Below are 20,704 nucleotides of genomic sequence, written 5' to 3'. Positions count from 1 at the left end.
CAGCTGAGGATCTGGCCCAATGAATTTGGAAGACACTGGCTGTAGCAGACTATTTTGATTCATGTGTTAGCCTTACACAAATGCAGCCTTATTTTTATTCTGTACAAGCATTAGATATGCACTTATTTTTGAAATCAGAAAACATTTTTTTTTGTTTTGTTTTTGGCAGTGTAACTTGACAATAGGAGCATAGGACTTGCCACACTGGATCAGAGTTGTGGTCTATCTAGTCCAGTTCACTCTCTGACAGTGGCTAGTACCAGCTGCTTCACAGGAAGATACAAGAAAGTACAAGAAGCCATGTTGTATGCCTCTATGGGATATCCTACTCCCAAGGCCAGTTTCTTCCTAATCCCCCATTAGTGAAGATGTTGGCTTATGCCCTGAAGCATGAGGGTTTTCAGCCCTTCCAAAGCTCTTATTTTTTAAGCCTTACTATTATACTGCTCTGGATATTCTTGTTAGCTACATAAATGGCCAATGTTAGCACAAAAATACAGCTTGTGTGTTCTTGTTGTTTTTTGTCGGCTAGCTGGTTGACTGGCCATACATGGGGGCCAACTGTACTACTCAGCTATTGCTCAACATCCCAGGTGTGAGATGCAACAGGATGTTTTTGAGATTAGAAAAATAAAAACAGCTTTTCTAATTGCTTTAGTAATTTTTGTTCTTATCCTTTTCCATGGAGATGACGCTGTCTAACTGCCAGGGCAGCTAATTTGTTCCTAATGCCATCTGAATCTTTAAAGCTTTAAAAACAATAACAGTAACCAGTACCACAGTATCACGTTCTTTAGGCATGTACACTCAGGTTTCAAAGATGGCTAGAAAGAGGGATTCTGTATTATTATTATCCTACTACCTTAGATGTGTTTCTGGCACCTTACAGAAAAACAGAAATACAAGATCTCTACTCCCCGGAGCCTACAATCAAAACCAGACAGATAACACAAGAAATAACAATGGACCACGAGGATGAGAGAAAGTGGAAGATAGGAGATAACAGAAAATGAGGGAAAGGGAAAACCTATTCCTGGATGAACTGTATGAGAAGTGAGTTTTGCTGAGTGGTTTGCTGGAAGTGAGAAGTTGCTTGCCACCTAAGAACTCTGTCTAGCTCTCAGAAACCCTTTGCTGTAGTATGTAGGCACAATTGACATAAGTAGGACACAGCAAGTTCTATAGGAATAGGCAGACCTTAGACTCTCCATTGTGGTTCTCTTTTCAGCATCCTGAATTAAATTGGTTTGTGGGTTTTCCTATCCTTTTAGAGCCAGAAGCCAAACCAGTGGAGAGGACCTGCGAGAAATGCAGATGACTAAATGACACCTTTTTTGTATATAAATTAGAGAAGGGCCAAAACTGGAGCCAGTCTGAACTTTGGGAAATGAGATAAAATGGGACCCAGATCTGCCCCATGTCTTATTCTGGTTTCTTGTAGCTTTTGGTTGGTGTTGCAAAACAAAAAAGCTCTCTGACAATGCTTTAGGAAAATCACTACTCTCCTAGACCACACCAAAATAATAACATATTTGTTTCACTTACTGAATGCCGTGTAATGTTTCACTCTTCAGAAGAACTCTGTGTAGTTCAGTATGAGGGCTGGAGTGATGACACCTAAAACAGAATAAACTGCTTCTTTGTGTTCAATTTAGAGTGACCAGAGAGCAAGTATGAAAAATCAGGACGGGGGTGTGGGGTAATAGGAGCCTATATAAGAAAAAGACCCAAAAATCGGGACTGTCCCTATAAAATCAGGACATCTGGTCACCCTAGTTCAATTGTTTTCAACATTTTACTGGGTGCACAGCCAAGATGCAGTGAGAGGAGGACACCACTGACTATGATAACTCTGCTTGAAAAGATCTTTCCTCTTTTTCTTTCCTTAAGTGGTCTGGCTGCCATTTTTCAGCAGGATCTTTGCAACCGTTATTTGATTTTCAGTGTCTGTTTCCAGCTTTTGACTCATCTCTCTGACTAACACTCCTCACTCTGTATTGCACATGAAAGTCAAGGAAAATCAAAGTTTAAACAAATTAATTAGTAATAGCCTTGGACAGAATGATGCTGAAGGGAGTCTTTTCAACTTATGCACTGGAACATACAAGCTATGCTTGTCCTATTGAAGGTAGCATTTGCCTCAGACTTCAGCGGAACTAGCACTGATAAAAGATGTTTCCAGTTGCACTTGTAACCCACATTACCATAATGTAGGCCTTTGTCTCTTAAGTGAGTGATCCATGTAAAGATTAATAAAAATGGTAGAGCTGCCAGCTGGGGAGCTTAGTTTTTTAGATCAAGCAGTTAAAGTTTGTCCTTTTAGTATGAGAAATCCAAGGTCCACTGATGACCCGTGGTGGAGCTAGTCACGTGTGCATTGAACTGTTACTCTGGAAATTAATGAGAGGTTCTCAGGCAAGGTGGCAATGATATGCCTAGGCACGGCCCACCCTTGATTCTCTAGTAACTTCTTTCACCGGGAATTGGTTGTGTTGTTTGGGAGCTGATGGTTTGGAAAAGTGTCCAGACTAACACTGAACTTTGAAGGTTTGGAAGCTCCTATTGTCCCTAGTTGCTGCTGACCTAGGCTGGATTTGAGCTGAGGGCCTACAGGTGAAACGTTCCCTATCCCAACACCTGTAACATAAGCCATCTAATCCTCATCTTTGATGAATTTTAAGTGCAGATTCAGAGCTTGTAAAAATGTATGCTTGTACTGTAGGAAACATTCAAGGATATGAGGGCATGCAACCTTCTCCAAAGCACCTGCCCCTCTACCTGTAGGAAATACTAACATAGCTGAGTTTTTCTGTTCGTTCTATTTAGAGAATGGTGTATTGTGCAGCTGACTCTATTTCGAATGTTTTCATTGTGATCACAGTTCTGGTTCATACCTAATGGTTCTGCCTTAAATGGGAGGACTCTTTTCTTAAGTGATTTCCTCATGCCACAGTGTGGGGTATCTGTACAATTAAAAAAGTGGAACAAGTTTTCCCATCTATACTTACATTAAGTAATACCCTGCTATGAAATTATTTCCATTGATTTCAGTGGGAATAACATAGTTCTCACCACAAATAAGGGTAGCAGAACTGGCCCCATGACTTTTTTGAAGATAATGTAGGCAGCATAATTAGAGTTCTAATCTTTCATTGTTACTGACTGCTGGGTGCAGAATCAAGTATGTTATCTTATTATACAGAACATGCCATTCTGAGTATCAGTCATACAAAACATCAGCCACAGATTAAGGAATTTTATTTTCCTTTCAATACAAAAAGATTTCCCCTTCCAAGAGGATAACCAAGCTGAGGGCATGAAAAAAGAGAGATGACATGTTTCAATGACAGCAGGTATTTTACCATATCTACCTGATTTTTATCCATCTAATATAGTTTCACTTCTTTTGTAACTGTTATGCCCCTGCAACAGAACCTGAAATACTCTCCTATTTGTTTTAGGAGAGTGTTTTCATGTCATCTGACTTTCTGCAGGCCATGTTACATTAGTCTCTTGTAACCTTTATTATTTAAGACGCTTCACTGAACATGTTAAAACACAGGAACTTCACTGGAAAGAGTTTGCAAACTAATTCAAAAAAATACAGGCTGAGATTTTCAAAGGCGGCTAGGGGAGTTAGGCACCCAGATTGAAATGAAATTCCATTGGAGTTAGGTGCTTCACTGTCATATTCACCTTTGCAAATATACAATATGCAGGCAAATATATAGGCACAACCAATAGGCAAAAGTTCAGGTCTGAGAAGGTGTGAATGTATCACTGGTGGTGAGATGAAGCTCATTAGAAAAATGTAGAGGGAGCAACCATCTAGTGGCAGGGGCATGGACTACATGACTTAACAGGTCACTTTCATCTCAAAACTTCTGTGAGTATGTATCATCCCATGGCCAACATAGAAAGGCTTTGGGAAAGCAGTGTGCTATCAGGAAGGATTTAGGCAGGAGTGCTTATTGCACAGGAAGTGGGAAGCTGTTTGAAGGATGTAGAGAAGTGAGGAGCGGCATGAAGGATGACATGAAGAGTAAAGGGAAAAGAGCCATATGGCATAAGGATTAGGTTGGGCCAAACCATATATGAACATAGACAGTATTTGTGTAGTCATCTTTCTACAGTTGTGCCTTATCCAATTTCACCTTTCAGTGGCTGTATAGCACACCCAAATCAGCTGGTTGATTGATATAAAACAATTTCAGAAGGCAGGTATTAGATTAAGACACACTCATTTAATAAGTGACCTACACTCGATTTGAGTTAAGAGATGAAAGGCCTCTGCATTCGCTCAATAGGTCACGTAGTCCTCTGCATATTAAACAAGGCACTTAGTCAAAGGCCAAATTATTATCAGTTAAACTTCCAGATAACTGAAGAATAAAATATATCTTCTTAAGTCTTTCTTAAGTCTGTTCTGATTCCCATGTTAATATCATGCCCTCAGCATGGCTATGCTCTTGGAAGGGGAAATAATGCTCTCCAAATACTATTTTGATGTCATGGGATTTTCCCTTGGCTAATACATTATACTTCTTTTGGTCTAGGAATTCCTATTGAATGTAGCTGAAGTCAGGTAAGTTATTTAGCCTTTGCTATCTATATAAAAGACTTGTTCAGACTCAAATCACTGACCAATGGAGCCCAACAGTAGTAGTATCATTTTATAATTGTATTATTATTTTTTATTTTGTTTTAAAGCAACCACATAACATTCTGCAAAGACGTTTAATGGAGACAAATTTATCAAAATTACAAAATAACCGAGGGCCATGGACTCCAAAGAACGACATCTCAGCACAGACCAATAAACTGAATCAAACCAAGACAGACAACCCAAAGAAAAAGGAGGAAGAAGACTTAATATTAGTGTGCTGTCAGGTAATGCTTCCTCCGATTCTTTACCAGCTTTTCCTAAATCCTTTTATCAGCAATGCAGGAGGAATTGAACCACCCATGTAATAAAGGCACAACTAGGCTCCTTGTATCCAGGTTTATTGTTATGAAACCCAATGTTTTTGCTGATGGGATATTATTTTTGACAGGTGTCTGTTTTCCTTCATACAAGGAAATGGACAATGTCGACAGCCCTGAAAAAAAGCATTGTTGTTCTCCATCTAACTGTTCTCTCTCATACGACGGATATAATAGCAGTTCTGCAAAACAAAGGCCCCAGTAAAAACACAGCGGTTATGCTGGGTGACCCAAACTTAAGTCTCCTGGGGCTTTGGGGTTCCTGTGCTCCTGAGATGCCCAGTACATTAATCTTTCCATCATCATCACTAACTTCCCTTCAGAGAAGGCAGCCTGAGTATGATAGAGCTGTGTGTGTCAAACTCTAAAGCAGAGGTCCCCAACGTGGTGCCCGTGGGTGCCATGGCACCCGCTGGGGCATTTATGTGCGCTCGCCTAGTGCCCAGCAGGGGACCTCCCAGGGCAGAGAACTCAGGCTGCAGGAGCGGTGTTCTCTGTTCCCAGCACGTGCGAGGCGCACCTAGTGCCCAGCAGAGAAGAGAATCTGGGGCCCCACCTCTGCTGGGGACAGAGTACTCCAGGGCTGTGGGCACCAGTGTTCTCTGTCCTCGTGGTTTTTCTCCGGCTTCTCTCTTCTCTCTGGATTCATATATTATGTAATAATAATTTTTTTGTACTATTTAATGTACAAATACAAAATAAGCCTTGAAAAGTTGTTGGCGCCTACCACGCTCTTCTGAAAACATGAATGTGCTACTAGTCACAAAAAGGTTGCGGTCCACTGCTCTAAAGCCTTCCTCTCTAGGCAGGCATGGGTCTGTTTGTGTGGGAATGCCCCAGGGAACATCCTGACTGCCATTCTCTCTGACATTGGAGCATATAGGTTAGCAGATCTGGGGCATGTTTATTTTAAAAGTTGGGATAATTTTGTTTTGTGATTAAACTCTCCTACCCTCAGCATCCCCTGTATCTTAGTCCCCTCAGCATCCCATCTTTCTTCCCATAAGGCTCCTCTTTCCTGCCAATTCCTAATGTTGGATTTAGCAGAAGATGCTTATTTATAGAGAGCCAACAGGATGCTCAGTGCTGTATATATGTTCAGATCCTCAGATGCTATAATGTGGCATAGCTCCACTGAAGTCTGTGTGGTGATGTTGATTAGCATCAGCTGAGGAGCCAGGCCTGTAACCTTTGAAGGGGATAGGGAAGTTTTGATTGCCAGCATGTGGCCTCCAGTCAGCACAGTGACTTTATCACTCTCCATTGAGAAGCTGTGCCAGCCAAGGAATGGGCTCTGAGACCTTTGAGAAAAGGGCAATCCCAGAACACCACAATAAGGACTATTTTTTTAGATATCTGATTGGCCCCATAGCTACAGATAAAGATTCAATGGGATTGCTGGTGCTCAGCACCTCACAGGATCCAACCTTACGTCTTCATTATTCTGTAGAGGAGTTTCATTTAAACATTAGTCTGAAATCCTCATGTGCACTACGACACAGTTGAGAGGCTGAGGGAAATAGAAAAGAAAGTGCTGGAACAGTGAAACCTCAATGGTGACATAGCAGATGCTATTGGAGTCCTGTGTTCCATGTACATGGACCTTTGCACAGATGCAATTAACACTGGATTTCTTTCTTACATTCTGTTGTTCCTTCCAAACGCTCTTGTCTTCTGCTTGCAGTGTGCTGGAAAGGACTTGAAAGCTGTGATTGACACCAGTTGTCAGTATAATCTCATATCGTCCACATGTTTGGATAGACTGGGGTAAGCGGCCTGTTTAAATCTAACCTATGGTACAAGGCAGCATGTTGAGTACTCATACATGGTGTCATTGCTGCTGTACAAACGAGGAAAGCTTTCAGAATTTCCAGATTATTTCTGAAATGGTGTTTAGGGGCCTGCTCTTCTGCCCACTGACATCAGTGGCAAAAATTTTCCTCATCAAAAAGAAAGGAAATATATTTAACAATATTGGAAGACTAACTTACAATAATGTATGGCAAAACTCCCATTGACTTTAATGGAGCTGGGTAAAGCCATCAGTGTTGATATTTCCCCCTAGCAACGTGGAGGTTTCAAGATCAGCTTACCATGATTATGCAAACAACTGAAATTGTTCCCTAAGCACCATTACACACGACTAGGTAAATAATGCCCATTTTCCGTAAAGTCTGTTGTTTGTTTGCACAATAGTCTTTAATGGCTGCAAGGCAGCTGCACCTGCTATGAACAAGGAAGTATATCACATGCATCTGACACTGACAAGTGACGATGAAGCATTTAGGGCTCAGTCCTGGAAGGTGCTGTGCACTCCTGAGAGGGGAGAAGAACTCTCGACTCCCGGTGAAGCCAATGGAAGTTGACAATGCTCAGCAGCATCCATGGTGAGCCTTTACACAACAGACTAGAATGGCTCCCGATGTGTTGGTTCTTCTCCATTTACATGTCAGACTTGATTCTTATACTATTTTCAGTCCCCTTAATAAAAACAGTCCCAGCCATCAAAGAGAAAGTCTAACGAGCTGGCTTAGATCAATATATGGGCCAATTTCTGCTTTTACTGAAGTCAATGGGAAACTTCCTATTGGCTTCAATGTCAAAATCCCTCCCTGTCAAAGAGAGAGGAAGTACATTTAAGTATTAAAGTACAGACTTACAGCGATGTGTAGTATTGGGCCCTATATCAGGAAATTCAAAATAAAAGCAGTCACTGCCTCCGTATATTTATGTGTACCACAGTAGCACCTCAAGGCACCAGTTGAGATCCAGACCCCACTGTGCCCAGTGCTGTACTGACACACACAGTAAGAAATGATCCTTCCCCTGAAGGAGTTAGTCTAAAAATAAATAAATAAAAAAACAGAATATTATTAACCACATTTTACAGATGAGGACCTGAGGCACAAAGGTCTTCAGGTCACTCAGGAAACCTAAGGCAGAGCTGAAAGCTTGAACCTGGACCTGAGTATCTTGCTAGTGCTTTGACCAAAAGACCATTCTTTCTCTCAGCCAGCCTTTTGGGCCATTTCACTTTTATGTTTGCAGTGACATGAGATATGGGGAGGTTGTCCTCCAGTGTGATGAATGCAATAGCTTTTGTTAATTTAAATCGGACATCTAACCCATTCAGTTCTGGCATCCACTGATGCTCTTGTGCTGCAGCAGAATGCAGCAGCACAGTTTACTTCAAAATGACATAGATGATACATGGATCCACAGTGAAAAAATTAGGATGATTTAATATAGGGTTTTGTATTTCATGCAGCCATTGAAATCAGAGATGGAAAATACCTATTAAGAGATCTCATCCATTTCTCTGCCAGTACAGGAAGGTGCTTATAGTACATTGTCTAGTATTAATTTGTGCAGTCTGGTGTTAAAGGTCCCAAGAAAGGACTCCACCCACTAGACTCCTTCACTACCTAAGAGATCTCACCATCAGAATGTTCTTGATATTCACACTGAATTATCCCTTTCTTTTTTCATCCTTTTAAACCTATGTCTTGTGCCACTCTAAATACTCTCCTTACATGTTAGGTAAGAGATCAATTTAATTAGTCTGATATGATCTTCTAACAAATCCTCCGTGCTTAGCAGTGAGAGATAGTAATGGGATCTCTCTGCAGAGAGGATAAGAAGAATCCCACTTCATCATCATTTAAATACCTCCTTTTGCTGGTTATGGATAGAGCCTTCCTACTTTTCAAGCTTGCTTTCAGGCTGATTTTCTGTCTGAGTGAACATAAATGAACACATTCATTACATGCCCTCAAGGAGCTATCACCATGCATCCATCTTGTACTAAGATTCTGTCTGTGTGGTGAACTCCATCCACTGCTCTGCTTTTCTTAACTAAGTCTGGTTCTGACTTGCAACCAAAAGCAATTTAGAAAAGGCAAAAATCCATGTGCCCTCCCCCAAGTAATTGTTCTCTCCTTTGCTGCAGGCCACATTCAGCCCTTGGTTATAAATGTGCAACTCCACTGAAGTCAATCTGGCCCTGACTAAGGGTATGGCTACACTGGCACTTTACAGCGCTGCAACTTTCGCGCTCAGAAGTGTGAAAAAACACCCCCTGAGCGCTGCAAGATACAGCACTGTAAAGCCTCAGTGTAATCAGTGCCACAGCGCTGGGAGCGCGGCTCCCAGCTCTGCAAGCTACACCTGTAGAGGATGTGGTTTACGTGCAGCACTGGGAGAGCTCTCATCCAGCGCTGGCGCTCCGACCACACTCATACTTCAAAGCGCTGCCAAAGCAGCGCTTTAAAATTTCAAGTGTAGCCATACCCTAGGGGACAAAATAGGCCAGATCTTGCCTTCTCCTCAGCTTCCTGTGCACTGCTCTAGTGGCACAAAGGGGGCAGAAATCAGCTGCATCTCACCTGTAGATGTAGATCCAGCATACCTGGCTCCTACAGACTTCCTTCCTTGCAGCCCTCAAAATAGGTGGTATTTAAGGAACAGCAAGGGGAATGGAGGGAGTGTGGCCAGAGTGCTGCACTCCTGTCCTCCACTGGCAGACAGCTCCTTGGACATTCTTTCCAGCTCATGAGTTTACAGCAGCACCCAGTCTGCTCTGAACATTTCCAGGGTCAACATAAAGCCAGTCTGAAGATCAAGGAGCAACAAGTGGCTCCCTGATGCTTTTCCCCACCTGCTTTGCTGTTCCCATCAGAGACTAGGTGCACCAGAGGATCTAGGCTGGTGATTTTAGCTAACATCACAGAGAGCCATGGAATTCCTGCCAAATCAATTGAGCTACTTTTTTCTATATAATGAACCCTTAACACTGAATATTCAATAGCAAATTTCCATGTCCCCCTCTGGCTGTTACCTTCTTAGCAGGACAATGGAACACAGGAGCGGCGCCAGGGTTTCGGGTGCCCTAGGCAGAATTCGGGGGGCAGCATTTTGTGCACTCCCCACGGGGCACACGGGAGCTTCCAGTTCCACTCCCATCGCGCTGCTGAAGAAGGACCCTCCGCCGAAATGCCGCAGGCAACAGCAGCAGTCATTGAGCTGCTCAATTGCCTGCCACTGTTTTCCGCAGCACGTTGGCAGAAGGTCCTTCTTCAGTGGCGTGACAGAAGTGGAACTGGAAGCTCCCGTGTGCCCCGTGGGGAGCACACAAAATGCCACCCCCCGAATCCTGGTGCCCTAGGCGACCACCTAGGGTCGCCTAATGGAAGTGCAGGCCCTGATGGAATAGCTCAGAGAGCCTTCTGCATCCCATGGGTCAGATTTTCAGAACTGCTGGTTCCCCAGAACTCCAACTGAAGTCCATGGGAGCTGCATGTGCTCAGCTTCTATGAAAATCAGGCTCTTTGGTCCTGACCCTGCAAGATACCAATCTCCCCTCTGCCCCAATTAAGTCAATGGGAGTTAGGGTGCTTGGCACCTCTTGTGAGGCTCAGGCTGTATGATCTTTTTTTGTATCATGGAACTATGAGCCTGAATTCCTGTTCCTTTAGCTACATTACTCACCATCTGCTGATGAATCATAACTCAGCCAGCAATGATGTCTACAACTGAGATAGCAGAGAAGAGACCCACTTGCCAGCTCCATAGAAAAGCTTTGCATCCCCAGCTGAGATATCTATTGACATCAGGGGCAAGACCCAATGCATCTCTTTGCCCTATATTTTACTATAAGCTCTGTCTGTCTGTCTGTCTAGGCATTTACACTGCACTCAGTATACCTGAACACCTACACCTCCTATAAGACAGCCCAGATAGAAATAAATTGATAAATGCAGATCTAAATATGCCATATCATATCATAATTCATTATAGAAACTGGACAATAGCCTTCTTTGAAGAGAGTCCCTCCGTGGCTGAATTTGCCCCATTCTCTAATAATTCCTGGTGCAGTCAGGCAGAGTGCTGCTTAATAGCATGCGACTGCTGGTGGAAAACAGGATTTCCTAATATTGTGATTATACTTCTCCTGAGTGGATTATCAATTTAGATGGTGAGGTCATCACTTTGTGGTGCTTAGTCATGTGCATTTGGTAGAAATATTATTGGTAATCACCTGCTTCACTCTGAGCAATCACAATAATTAATCAGAATGTTAAATGGTAATGAAATCAGCTAAAGGAGTTTTGCCATTCTATTCAGTTTAGCTCTTGCAGAGGGAAAGTATTCCACTTCACTATCTTTAATGTGCCTGGCAAACCAGAGCACATGGAAAGATCAAAAGAAATGGAAATCAACAGAATTAAGAAATGGAAACTCTTTGGTCCTTCACTCGGCAAGACAGTTCTATGGGACAGGAAAACGGCTCTTTTAATGGAGCTCGCCTCAAAGTGCCTTGTTCAAAGTTGGTTCCTCTAGAGATGACTGTTCTTGCAAAGCAGATTTGTAGTGGGAAAAAACCACCTTACAACAATTAAAAATGACTCTGGATTATCCCAGGCAGGAATTATTGCTTTGTGTTTGAATGTCTACTTAATTTCAGTTCAACATAAAATGTGAAAAAATGTACCTAAATAATCCATACATGTTATCAGAATAGTCTATGGAATGTAGTAATCTAGGGAAAATTATTGTGCTTGTTCAATATTATACATTGTTGATAAGCATTTCCTCTTCTTCTGGATATTTTATTTATATGTCACTACTTCCAGTGAAGTAACCTGTCATCATCTGCTAATGAACAAAAATCACATATGCTCTCCTAGCTGTAAGATACTCTGGAGAAGTTTTGGGCCAAATGATGATGTGGTGTTAGTGGTTCAACATGCCTTGAATTCAAAGCAGAGCAGCACATGCTTACACCCCCAGGGCTGAATTTGGAACTTTATTACTAGAAGACAGCTTCGGATTAACAGATTCTTCTGTCCTGGGGAAATGAGAGAGAACTCGAAGGAACAGACTCCTGCAGAAACAAGCTGTGAAATATAACCCAAAATAATTTTTTCATAAAGGACTTGATCCCGCCCCATTGAAACTAATGGGACTTTTGTCATTGACTTAAACTGGAGTAGGATCAGGTCAGGATACGGTATCATCACAGATAGGTTACCAATAAAGCAGCTTCAGATGATAATCACTTAATAGGAATGAACGGACAGCTCAAAGAATATAGTTTTACTGCCATCTCAGCTGAACACTCACTGTTAAATGCACTTACTGGTTTCAATGTACAGGTTAAAGGAGCATATCAAAACATACAAGACTGAAGGTGCGAAGATTTCATTACCACGCAATATGAAAGTGATTGGCCAGATAGAACATTTAGCTGTTACAGTGGGAAATATCAATGTGGACTGTTCTGCAGTTGTCACAGGTAAGTGGTTGGGCAGTATCTTTCCAGTGCTGTAGATATGATATAAGCAGATTCCATATCTATTTCATTGTGCTATGAAGTAGGTAGCATGTTCATTTTTGCTCATCAACAGCAAATGTGAAGCTGTTTGACCATTTTAAAAATAGAGATCTTTAATATAAGAATGAAAGTATGTTTTTTTCTCTTAGAGTTTTAAAGTGAATTTATTGCTGGATCAACAGTTCAAGTCTGTCTGTTTATCCACAGAGCAGGTATCGTAAAGGCATCAGCATGTAAGATTCCCTGTACTTCTCTGCCAATAACATATCTTGTCCCTGACCTGGAAATAAGGTGACCAGATGTCCCAATTTTATGGGGACAGTCCCAATTTTTGGGTCTTTTTCTTATATAGGGTCCTTTTACCCCCTCCCGTCCCAATTTTTCACATTTGCTGTCTGGTCACCCTACCTGGAAATAGTTTAGTCTCCATGGCGTATTCTATCCTTGGTGCCTCTATTGTGACTGCCAAAAAAGATGATTATTTTGTGTTGTGGAAATTTGATCACAAGGAATTGGATGGAAGTCACCAAACTCACTTCAGACCACAGCCTGATCAGGCAGTAACAACTTTCAGTTACTACCCTCTTTGGGTCACTGTCAGACACTGACCTAGAGGTGAAAAGCTCTGTAGTCTACTTCTGATCCCTCAAGGCTCATTCAATCCCTTTAGCAACTGACAGGGGTGGTTCTAGGTATTTTGCCGCCCCAAGCATGGCAGGCAGGCTGCAGGCAGGCTGTGGTTTGCCTGCGGAGGGTCCGCTGGTCTTGCGCTTCCACGGACCTCCTGCAGGCATGCCTACGGGAGGTCCGCCGGAGCCGCAGGACCAGCGGACCCTCCGTAGGAAGCCGCCGAGGGCAGCCTGCCTGCCGCCCTCGCGGTGCCAGCAGAGCGTCCCCTGCGGCTTGCCATCCCGAGCACGCGCTTGGCATGCTGGGGCCTGGAGCCACCCCTGGCAACTGATCTGTATTTAGCTGAATGTCTTTTCATACAAAGTGGAGCTATTTGCAAATAATACAATAGATCAGTGTTTCCCAAACTTGGGATGCTGCTTGTTTAGGGAAAGCCCCTGCCAGGCTGGGCCGGTTTGTTTACCAGCTGTGTCTGCAGATGTGGCTGATCACGGCTCCCACTGGCCGCGGTTTGCTTCTCCAGGCCAATGGGAGCTGCTGGAAGCAACAGGCAGTACGTCCCTTGGCCCGTGCCACTTCCAGCAGCTCCCATTGGCCTGGAGCAGTGAACTGCGGCCAGTGGGAGCTGCGATTGGCCAGGCCTGTGGATGCAGCTGGTAAACAAACCAGCCTTACCCGCCAGGGGCTTTCCCTAAACAAGCAGTGTCCCAAGTTTGAGAAACACTGCAGTAGATCATTGTTAATTCAGATCTGATTTTTTTTAACAGAAGAAAATGAGAAAAACTTCTCCCTTGGGCTCCAGACCTTGAAATCTCTGAAGGTAGGATTTCTCTTGTGCGTACCCTCTTGTTCTTTTACTACTGCAGAGGGGATCACTATGGGTTTTTTATTTCCCCTCTTACATTAGTATTTATTATTATTTTAGTGTGTCATAAATATGGAAAAGCATCACCTTGTACTGGGGAAGACAGAGAGAGAAGAAATCCCATTTATTGATAATAACATCTCCACAAATGGAGAGAAGTAAGTGTGTAATTCTAAAGTTATTCTGGAATCTCATGTATGTGTTCTCCTTTTAGCCTGGAATGCAGATCTGGCTAAAGCAGTCATCAAACTGGACCCAATCCAAAGTCCGCTGATAGAAAAGGAAATCTTTTCATCTACATCAGAGGGCTTTGAATCGGGCCACTGGATTGTTTTCGGCTGATTCTTGTCATGTTTTTGTAAGCTACCCTCAAACAATAGAGGGGTCATTTTCAAAGAGATACGCAGAGGGGTTTGACTTAGCCACTTGGCTCTTTTTGAGGTTAATGAGGGTCATCTGCCTAACTCTTGGCAGTCTGCTTTGAGAATGTTCCCTGAGAAACATTTTTTCTGGAAAGGACTTTAAACACAAGGGAATACACCCAAAGCTGTTACTAGCCCACAGTGCAGAAACGTTGTGAAGCACTTCAAGGTAGTGTTCTTACCCCTCCCCACCATCCCATCCTGACACCAATGGTGCCTCTCTGCTGAGTTAGCTGATGGCCCGAGGCTGCACAGAACAGCTTCCCAGTGGAGCAGAAATCAGTGACTTGGAGTCTGGGTATATTCTAGAAACATTTGGTTTATTTACACATACCAGTCCTGAACTGAGGCAGTCTAGGAGCATGCAGGACAATTCCTTCTTCCAAGAATAATAATACACCTTTAGCCCGATATAACGCTGTCCTCAGGAGCCAAAAAATCTTACTGTGTTATAGGTGAAACCGTGTTATATCGAACTTGCTCTGATCCTCCAGAGTGCGCAACCCCGCCCCCCGCCCCCCGGAAGCACTGCTTTACCATGTTATATCCGAATTCGTGTTATATCGGGTCGCGTTATATTGGGGTAGAGGTGTAATTACAACACCTAGCTCTTGCATAGCTCTTCTCATCAAAGACCTCAAAGCACTTTACAAAGGAGTAGCATTATCCCTCTTTTCAGATGGGAAAATGAGACACAGAAAGATGAAGTTTCCTAAGGTAACCAGAGCTACAGCTAGAACCCAGATTTCCTGAGTCCTAGTCTGGTGCCCTGTCCATTAGGCCACATTATCTCTCTCTTTGAGTGTTACATCAACGTCTGGTTACTAGAGAGCTACTCTACCTTAAATATGGACTCTAATCAGAGACCAAAGCAGAGACCAAACTCACCTGCAGATCACACATTGGACCTTCTTTCTGGACCACTGCTCTTTACAACAAAAACTTACAGCAACACAGCATGTCTTCCCAAAGCTGAACATTTGCTCATTGCTAAGAAAAAGAACTGGGAAGACTGTGTAAGAGCACCACCTGCTGACCCGGGACATAACAGTATTGTAGAGTATTGTAGGTTTACATAGTGTGGTTCAGGTGTCTTTTAGCAGCCTGTTATTATCAATAATTATTTGTATTATAGTAATACCTACAGACTTCAACTAGTTCAAGGCCCTGTGATGCTAAAGATGACCCCAGTAAATACAGCCTAGTGGCAATGAGAAATAAATAGGACTTCAACTATTTCTATTTGCTTTCATACGGCAACATTCACAAAAAGTAGCCCCATGTACTAATAACTAGATTAGGGAGTCTGGGCATGTATATATACAGTGGTTGCCATTAAAAGTCAATGTTTACCAACAGTTGACACACAACTGTCCGTAAGATACCACTGTTCTTTCCTATTCTAAGCAGAGGGAAATACTGACTGTGTGGTGCTTGTGGTCCAGTGTTGACTTTTTAATGACAACATCTGTATGCAAGTCTCTGGCATTTCTGAGACTTCCTCCGCTACCATCCTTTGCAAATAGTATATTTTATAATGATGATACCAGACAGTGCTGCACCCCTGGCATACACAACTCCTGTTGACTCCCAACAAATTTACTACCTGTGGGTCGAATGAGTGCAGAATGCTGCCCTGTTGCTACCTGGGTTAGGATTGAAATTTGGGATACTTGGCCCTTGGGAAATTTGGGATTAGGAATATCATTTAGATGACCCTTTCAACCTCCAAGGTAAAAAAGCGTGCTTTTCCCTTTTCCTTCAAGACATATGTGAATATGGCAGAAGCTAAGGTTGTGGTCTGCTAGAACTGGCACCAGTAAGAGGTGCTAATATTGCTAAATATTATTATCTCTTATTACTGACTAGGGTCCAATCTTGCCATTTTTACTCAGCTAAAATGTAACACACAGACTTCAGTGCACCCACTGTTTCCCAGTTCCTACGACTCCGGGCGAAAAGCACCTACCCTTACCCATTTCCTAGGACTCAGGGCCATCCATGCCCACTTCCTAGGGCTCAGTGTAATCTGATTCATTTAAGTACCAACCCTTACCCTTCCATGGGCTCAAGGCATACTCTTCTACAGATTTGCAGGATCTTTTTACCAGTGAAAGACCCTTACACAGAAATATCCTTATCCTCTATTTATTAACAATTACCAAGAAAAAAACACGTTAGGCTCCGTGGGTGCTCCGGGGCTGGAGCACCCATGGGGAAAAATGGTCACCAGCAGCCCCCCTATTATCCCCCAGTGCCTCCCCCCCTAATGGTTGGCCGGCCAATCAGCACCTTCCCCTCCCTCCCCGTGCCTTCCTCTTGCTGCAATCAGCAGTTTTGTGGTGGGGGGAGGAGCAGATCAAGGATCTGGCATGCTTGGGGGTGGGACAGGGACAGAAAAAGGTGGGATGGTGACTGGGGGAAAAGGGTTGAGTGGGGGCGGGGGCTGATGCAGAGCCGGGGGTTGAGCACCCCCCTTCCCCCCAGCACATTGGAAAGTTGGTGCCTGTGCTAAGCATACAATGCTGTGCTTACCAGTCCTGATCACACAGGCAGACTTTCCCTATTAGCTACGCAAGGTCGGTAACGGTTGGGTTCTGGTTCCTTGCTGCACATCATGGTCATGCAGAGGATTCTTAGCAGCTCTGATTTTAAGCTGTGTCTTGTGGGGTAAGTTCTTCTTCTTCTTTCAGGTCTTTCCTTCTGATTCTTTTCCCCCTGCTGGTCTGCTTCTTGGACCCCAGTTTATATAGTGAAATTTGAGTCCTTCTTAGCTATACCTTAACCAATCATTTTACTAAAATATTACATAATAATTCTTCGGCCAATCCTAACATATTGCAAAATAATTCTTTAACCAATAATACCCCCACCTTAGTTGATTTAAATCTTGCAAAATTAGTTATGCAACAGACAGAAACAATCAAAGAACCAGACAGAGATCATACAGACGAACAATAGAGAAGTATTCAGAGGGGTAGCCATGTTAGTCTGTATCGGCAAAAACAACGAGGAGTCCTTGTGGCACCTTAGAGACTAACAAATATATTTGGGCATAAACTTTCGTGAGCTAGAACCCACTTCATCCTTTGCAAAACAATAGAAGTATAGATTTTACAATCACAACTGTTAAGGGATTCCTTGCCAGACAGAATGCCATCAAACAACGTTTTCTTTAAACATCTTAAGAGATTCCCTTGCTTATCTGTGATGATGGGTAATATTAGGAGGGGGGCGTCTTCTTAACAGCCCGATATTACATTGTTCTAGTATAATTTAGAAGGAATGTGAGGAATTGACTTTTTGCTTCTTGGCTCTTGGCTGCTGCTCTCCTAATGTGGCTGCAGCAAATAGCCCCAGCCCTTACGAAAATTCCTATTGTATTACATTCTTTTTTTTCTTCCCATTTCAGCTCTTCTGAGGAATAAAGACAGAAACACTCACAGATGAGAAACCCTGACATCAAAGCAAAGCTGTGCAGCTGTTCCAGAGGAAATTGCAACATATATCATTGATAACACCTGTGCTAGGCTAGCTCTGTAAAGCTAAATTAAATCATATTCAGTAGCCAGTAACTTAGCAATGTTGTCTTGTTTTTGAGATAGAAACATATGCTTATTTTCTAGACTCTAATATAGTGTACCACTGATTATGAATGGTCTGACAAACCTGATGAGTTTACTCTAATGATGCGAAAAGTACTTTTTATAGCAGCCTCAAATGAAACAACTGTGTTTATCTGTGATTAGAAGCTACCAGAATTAGATTTTTACTAATGATTTTTTCAATAGCTACTATTTATATACACTAAATTGACATCACCAGGTTCAAATAGCCATAAAAGGAAGCCACTCGTATTAAAATATCAACATAAATATCACATAGTGGTAAAAAAAAAAAAAAATCATCCTAATAGCTATAACATTGTTGCCATGTTATTAAGAATGTGACTGTGGAGTCTATGAGAAGAACAATCATATGATTATTCACTGATCAAATTTGTCTTCAGGACTTCTATTTACCAGAAGACTATTACCAGGACTCATCATAGTTCAATAACAGCAATTCCGGAAAATTTTTCATCCTGCTAGATTTACATGTTGTACCATAAAGAAAGAAACAAGCACAAAGTTTTACTGTTTAAAAAGCAGCCGTGCTGCTGATAGACAATTTGGCCTACTAGATTCAGTTGTGAACCAAGCCTTAGTGGTGTAGGATATTGTGATCCAAATTCACTTTGAGCGCCTTCACTTTTTTCCCCACCCAAGTGCTACTCCCTGAGCCTATACCAACACAACAACTCTAGACTGAGCTTGAAACTACCCTTGGAGCACCAGCAGTTAGATAGCTAGGTTGGCTTTAAACTCCTGTACTTCAGTATCATTATCTTTAATGCACTATTTTTATATCTATCTGCAAATTCCCCAAGTAGTCTTAAAGTGCAAGACCAAACCTGATCCCCCTGACGGAAACTGGGAGTTTTCATTAAGACCAGCATTTGGCCCTTTTTGCTGTCTTGTTTTAATGATGATTCTACTACTTCACATAAAGCTTACCTGTATAACAAAAGAAATCTATTGCACCACTTGAAAGCATCTGGCCTTTTACAGTAATCTTCTACATATTTGTAAAGGCTAATGGGAATTATTTACTATCACCAGCTGAGGGGTTTCTTTCAAAGCTAAGAACTTTGCTAGACAATCAAGTCAACTAATATCCTTCCTTATGTTATTGAGTCAGAGTGTTTGGCATAACGTGTTAACACAGCTAGATTTTCAAGGAGGCTCTTTGTACTGCTTCTTATGCTGTGTAACTATGGGGCTGAATCCTGCAGCCATTACTAAGCCTACATGCAGGTACCAAAAGCACTTAAGTACCAATTCAGCAAGGTACTTAAGCATGTACTTAATTTAAGCATGTGTTAGTCCTACTGACTATGAGACTTAACTCAAGTACTTAAAAATATACGTGCTTATTACGTTCTTTGCTTGATCAGGGCTTCAGCTGGTAAAATCCTGCTAGGCCTAGTTTCTGCAGCACCCACTGAACTCATTGGGACTCAACACCAGTTAGGAATTGGCCTAGTGGGAATTTTGTCTGAATAAGGACAAAGGGGCTCTCCTTGACTTCATTGGGAACCAGGTCGGGCCCAGAGCATGGCCTGCAGAGTTTGATTCATGGTATAGGTTTGTCCTGAGTTTAGCTGATCTGTTCACAATAACACTGATCATTGTACACTGCTGTCCTAAGACTACAATAGCAGGTCTAACTTTACCACATGGGTGCCTGTATTTTACCAACTTAGAGCTTGGTCTCTTGCAGTGGATTTGAAACTATCCATTTTTAGTCTTGGGTATTTATATTGCTATCAAATTTGGATTATTAGTGTTTTGGGCTATTTTCTATTTCAGTGATATGGTGCAGTACTCTCCTGTACATACAGTATTTTATATAAGACGGCTCTATGTATAGGAGAGGTGGACTGCACTGTATAATCCTGCCAATGTGTTGTATAAATCTCTTTCACTAAATAGGGAATATATTTAATGAAACATATATGCCATGAGTTTTGTATTTTGGTACTTTATTCTTTCTGTGTTTGTTACCCGTACTGAATGTCAAATTAAAGTCTAAATAAAGTTTAGCTGCTATTACAGCTTATTTGTTTGTCCCCTGAATACGCCAGTGATCTGTTTTTACAAGACTTAAACTTGCAGCCATTGAAAATACGTAACAGGTCTCTGGCCTAAAAAGTAGTTCTGTAATTCTGCAGTAGTGACATTAGTCATTTTCCCTGTTATCAGGATATGAGTCCCTTCGTGATCACCTGCTTCCAAACATGCTAAATTGCACATAGCATATTGTTGTAAAGTAACAATGTTGGAACTTGTCTTATTTCACTGTATATCAGACTGCAATATGATGTTTGAAATGAATTTTGCTTGTTTCCAATTTTACTTCTTAAAAAAAGAGCTGTTTACACTCACAATAAGTTTCTTACCTCCTTGAGACAAATATAGGAAGGTTTAGAATAATATCAAGGAGACTTTGTGAATTTCAGAGACTCCTATAATCATACTCCTAGAAACCCGGAAAGCAAAATAATTAGATGAAAAAGATAGAAAGATTGTCAGTGGGTAGTTTAGTGGATATATTGCCTGCAACATATCGACAATAAAATAACAGAAACCTAGTAGTTAAGCCTTCCCCAAGCTTTTAATTTTTATTTGAACAGTTTGTAGCATTGAGGTCTAAGAGTGCACTATACAAAGCACTTTGTTTCAGAAGATATTTAGTAGGAGATGTTGCTGGTCTCCTTATAATTTACAGGGTTTACTGTCACACTATCCAACATGTATATAATTATTGCTTCTCTAATCTAATGTCCTGCTGAGCTGAGATTCCTCACTTACTTTAGAAATTCCTTTTGATCCTTCGCGTAGTCCTTCATATATAACCTCTCCTTTTGTC

The 20,704-nt window shown here is 42.0% G+C and overlaps 1 protein-coding gene across 1 annotated transcript in view; it reads left to right on the top strand.

The window, feature by feature from the left end:
• The window catches only part of NRIP3 (nuclear receptor interacting protein 3), a 30,457-nt gene extending 10,585 nt beyond the window's left edge, over nucleotides 1–19,872 (top strand). The window contains exons 2-7 of the mRNA XM_032796783.2: nucleotides 4,711–4,890; nucleotides 6,668–6,750; nucleotides 12,138–12,277; nucleotides 13,714–13,766; nucleotides 13,872–13,969; nucleotides 17,646–19,872. Coding sequence (XP_032652674.1) covers nucleotides 4,711–4,890; nucleotides 6,668–6,750; nucleotides 12,138–12,277; nucleotides 13,714–13,766; nucleotides 13,872–13,969; nucleotides 17,646–17,661 — 570 coding nt within the window. The 3' untranslated portion in view covers nucleotides 17,662–19,872. The remainder of the gene's footprint in view (nucleotides 1–4,710; nucleotides 4,891–6,667; nucleotides 6,751–12,137; nucleotides 12,278–13,713; nucleotides 13,767–13,871; nucleotides 13,970–17,645) is intronic.
• The last annotated feature ends 832 nt before the right edge of the window (nucleotides 19,873–20,704 follow it).

This window comes from Chelonoidis abingdonii, chromosome 4, assembly GCF_003597395.2.
Source record: "Chelonoidis abingdonii isolate Lonesome George chromosome 4, CheloAbing_2.0, whole genome shotgun sequence".
Taxonomy (NCBI): domain Eukaryota; kingdom Metazoa; phylum Chordata; order Testudines; family Testudinidae; genus Chelonoidis; species Chelonoidis abingdonii.
The sequence above is the reverse complement of the archived record's forward strand: the minus strand, read 5'-3'. Positions and strand labels throughout refer to the sequence as shown.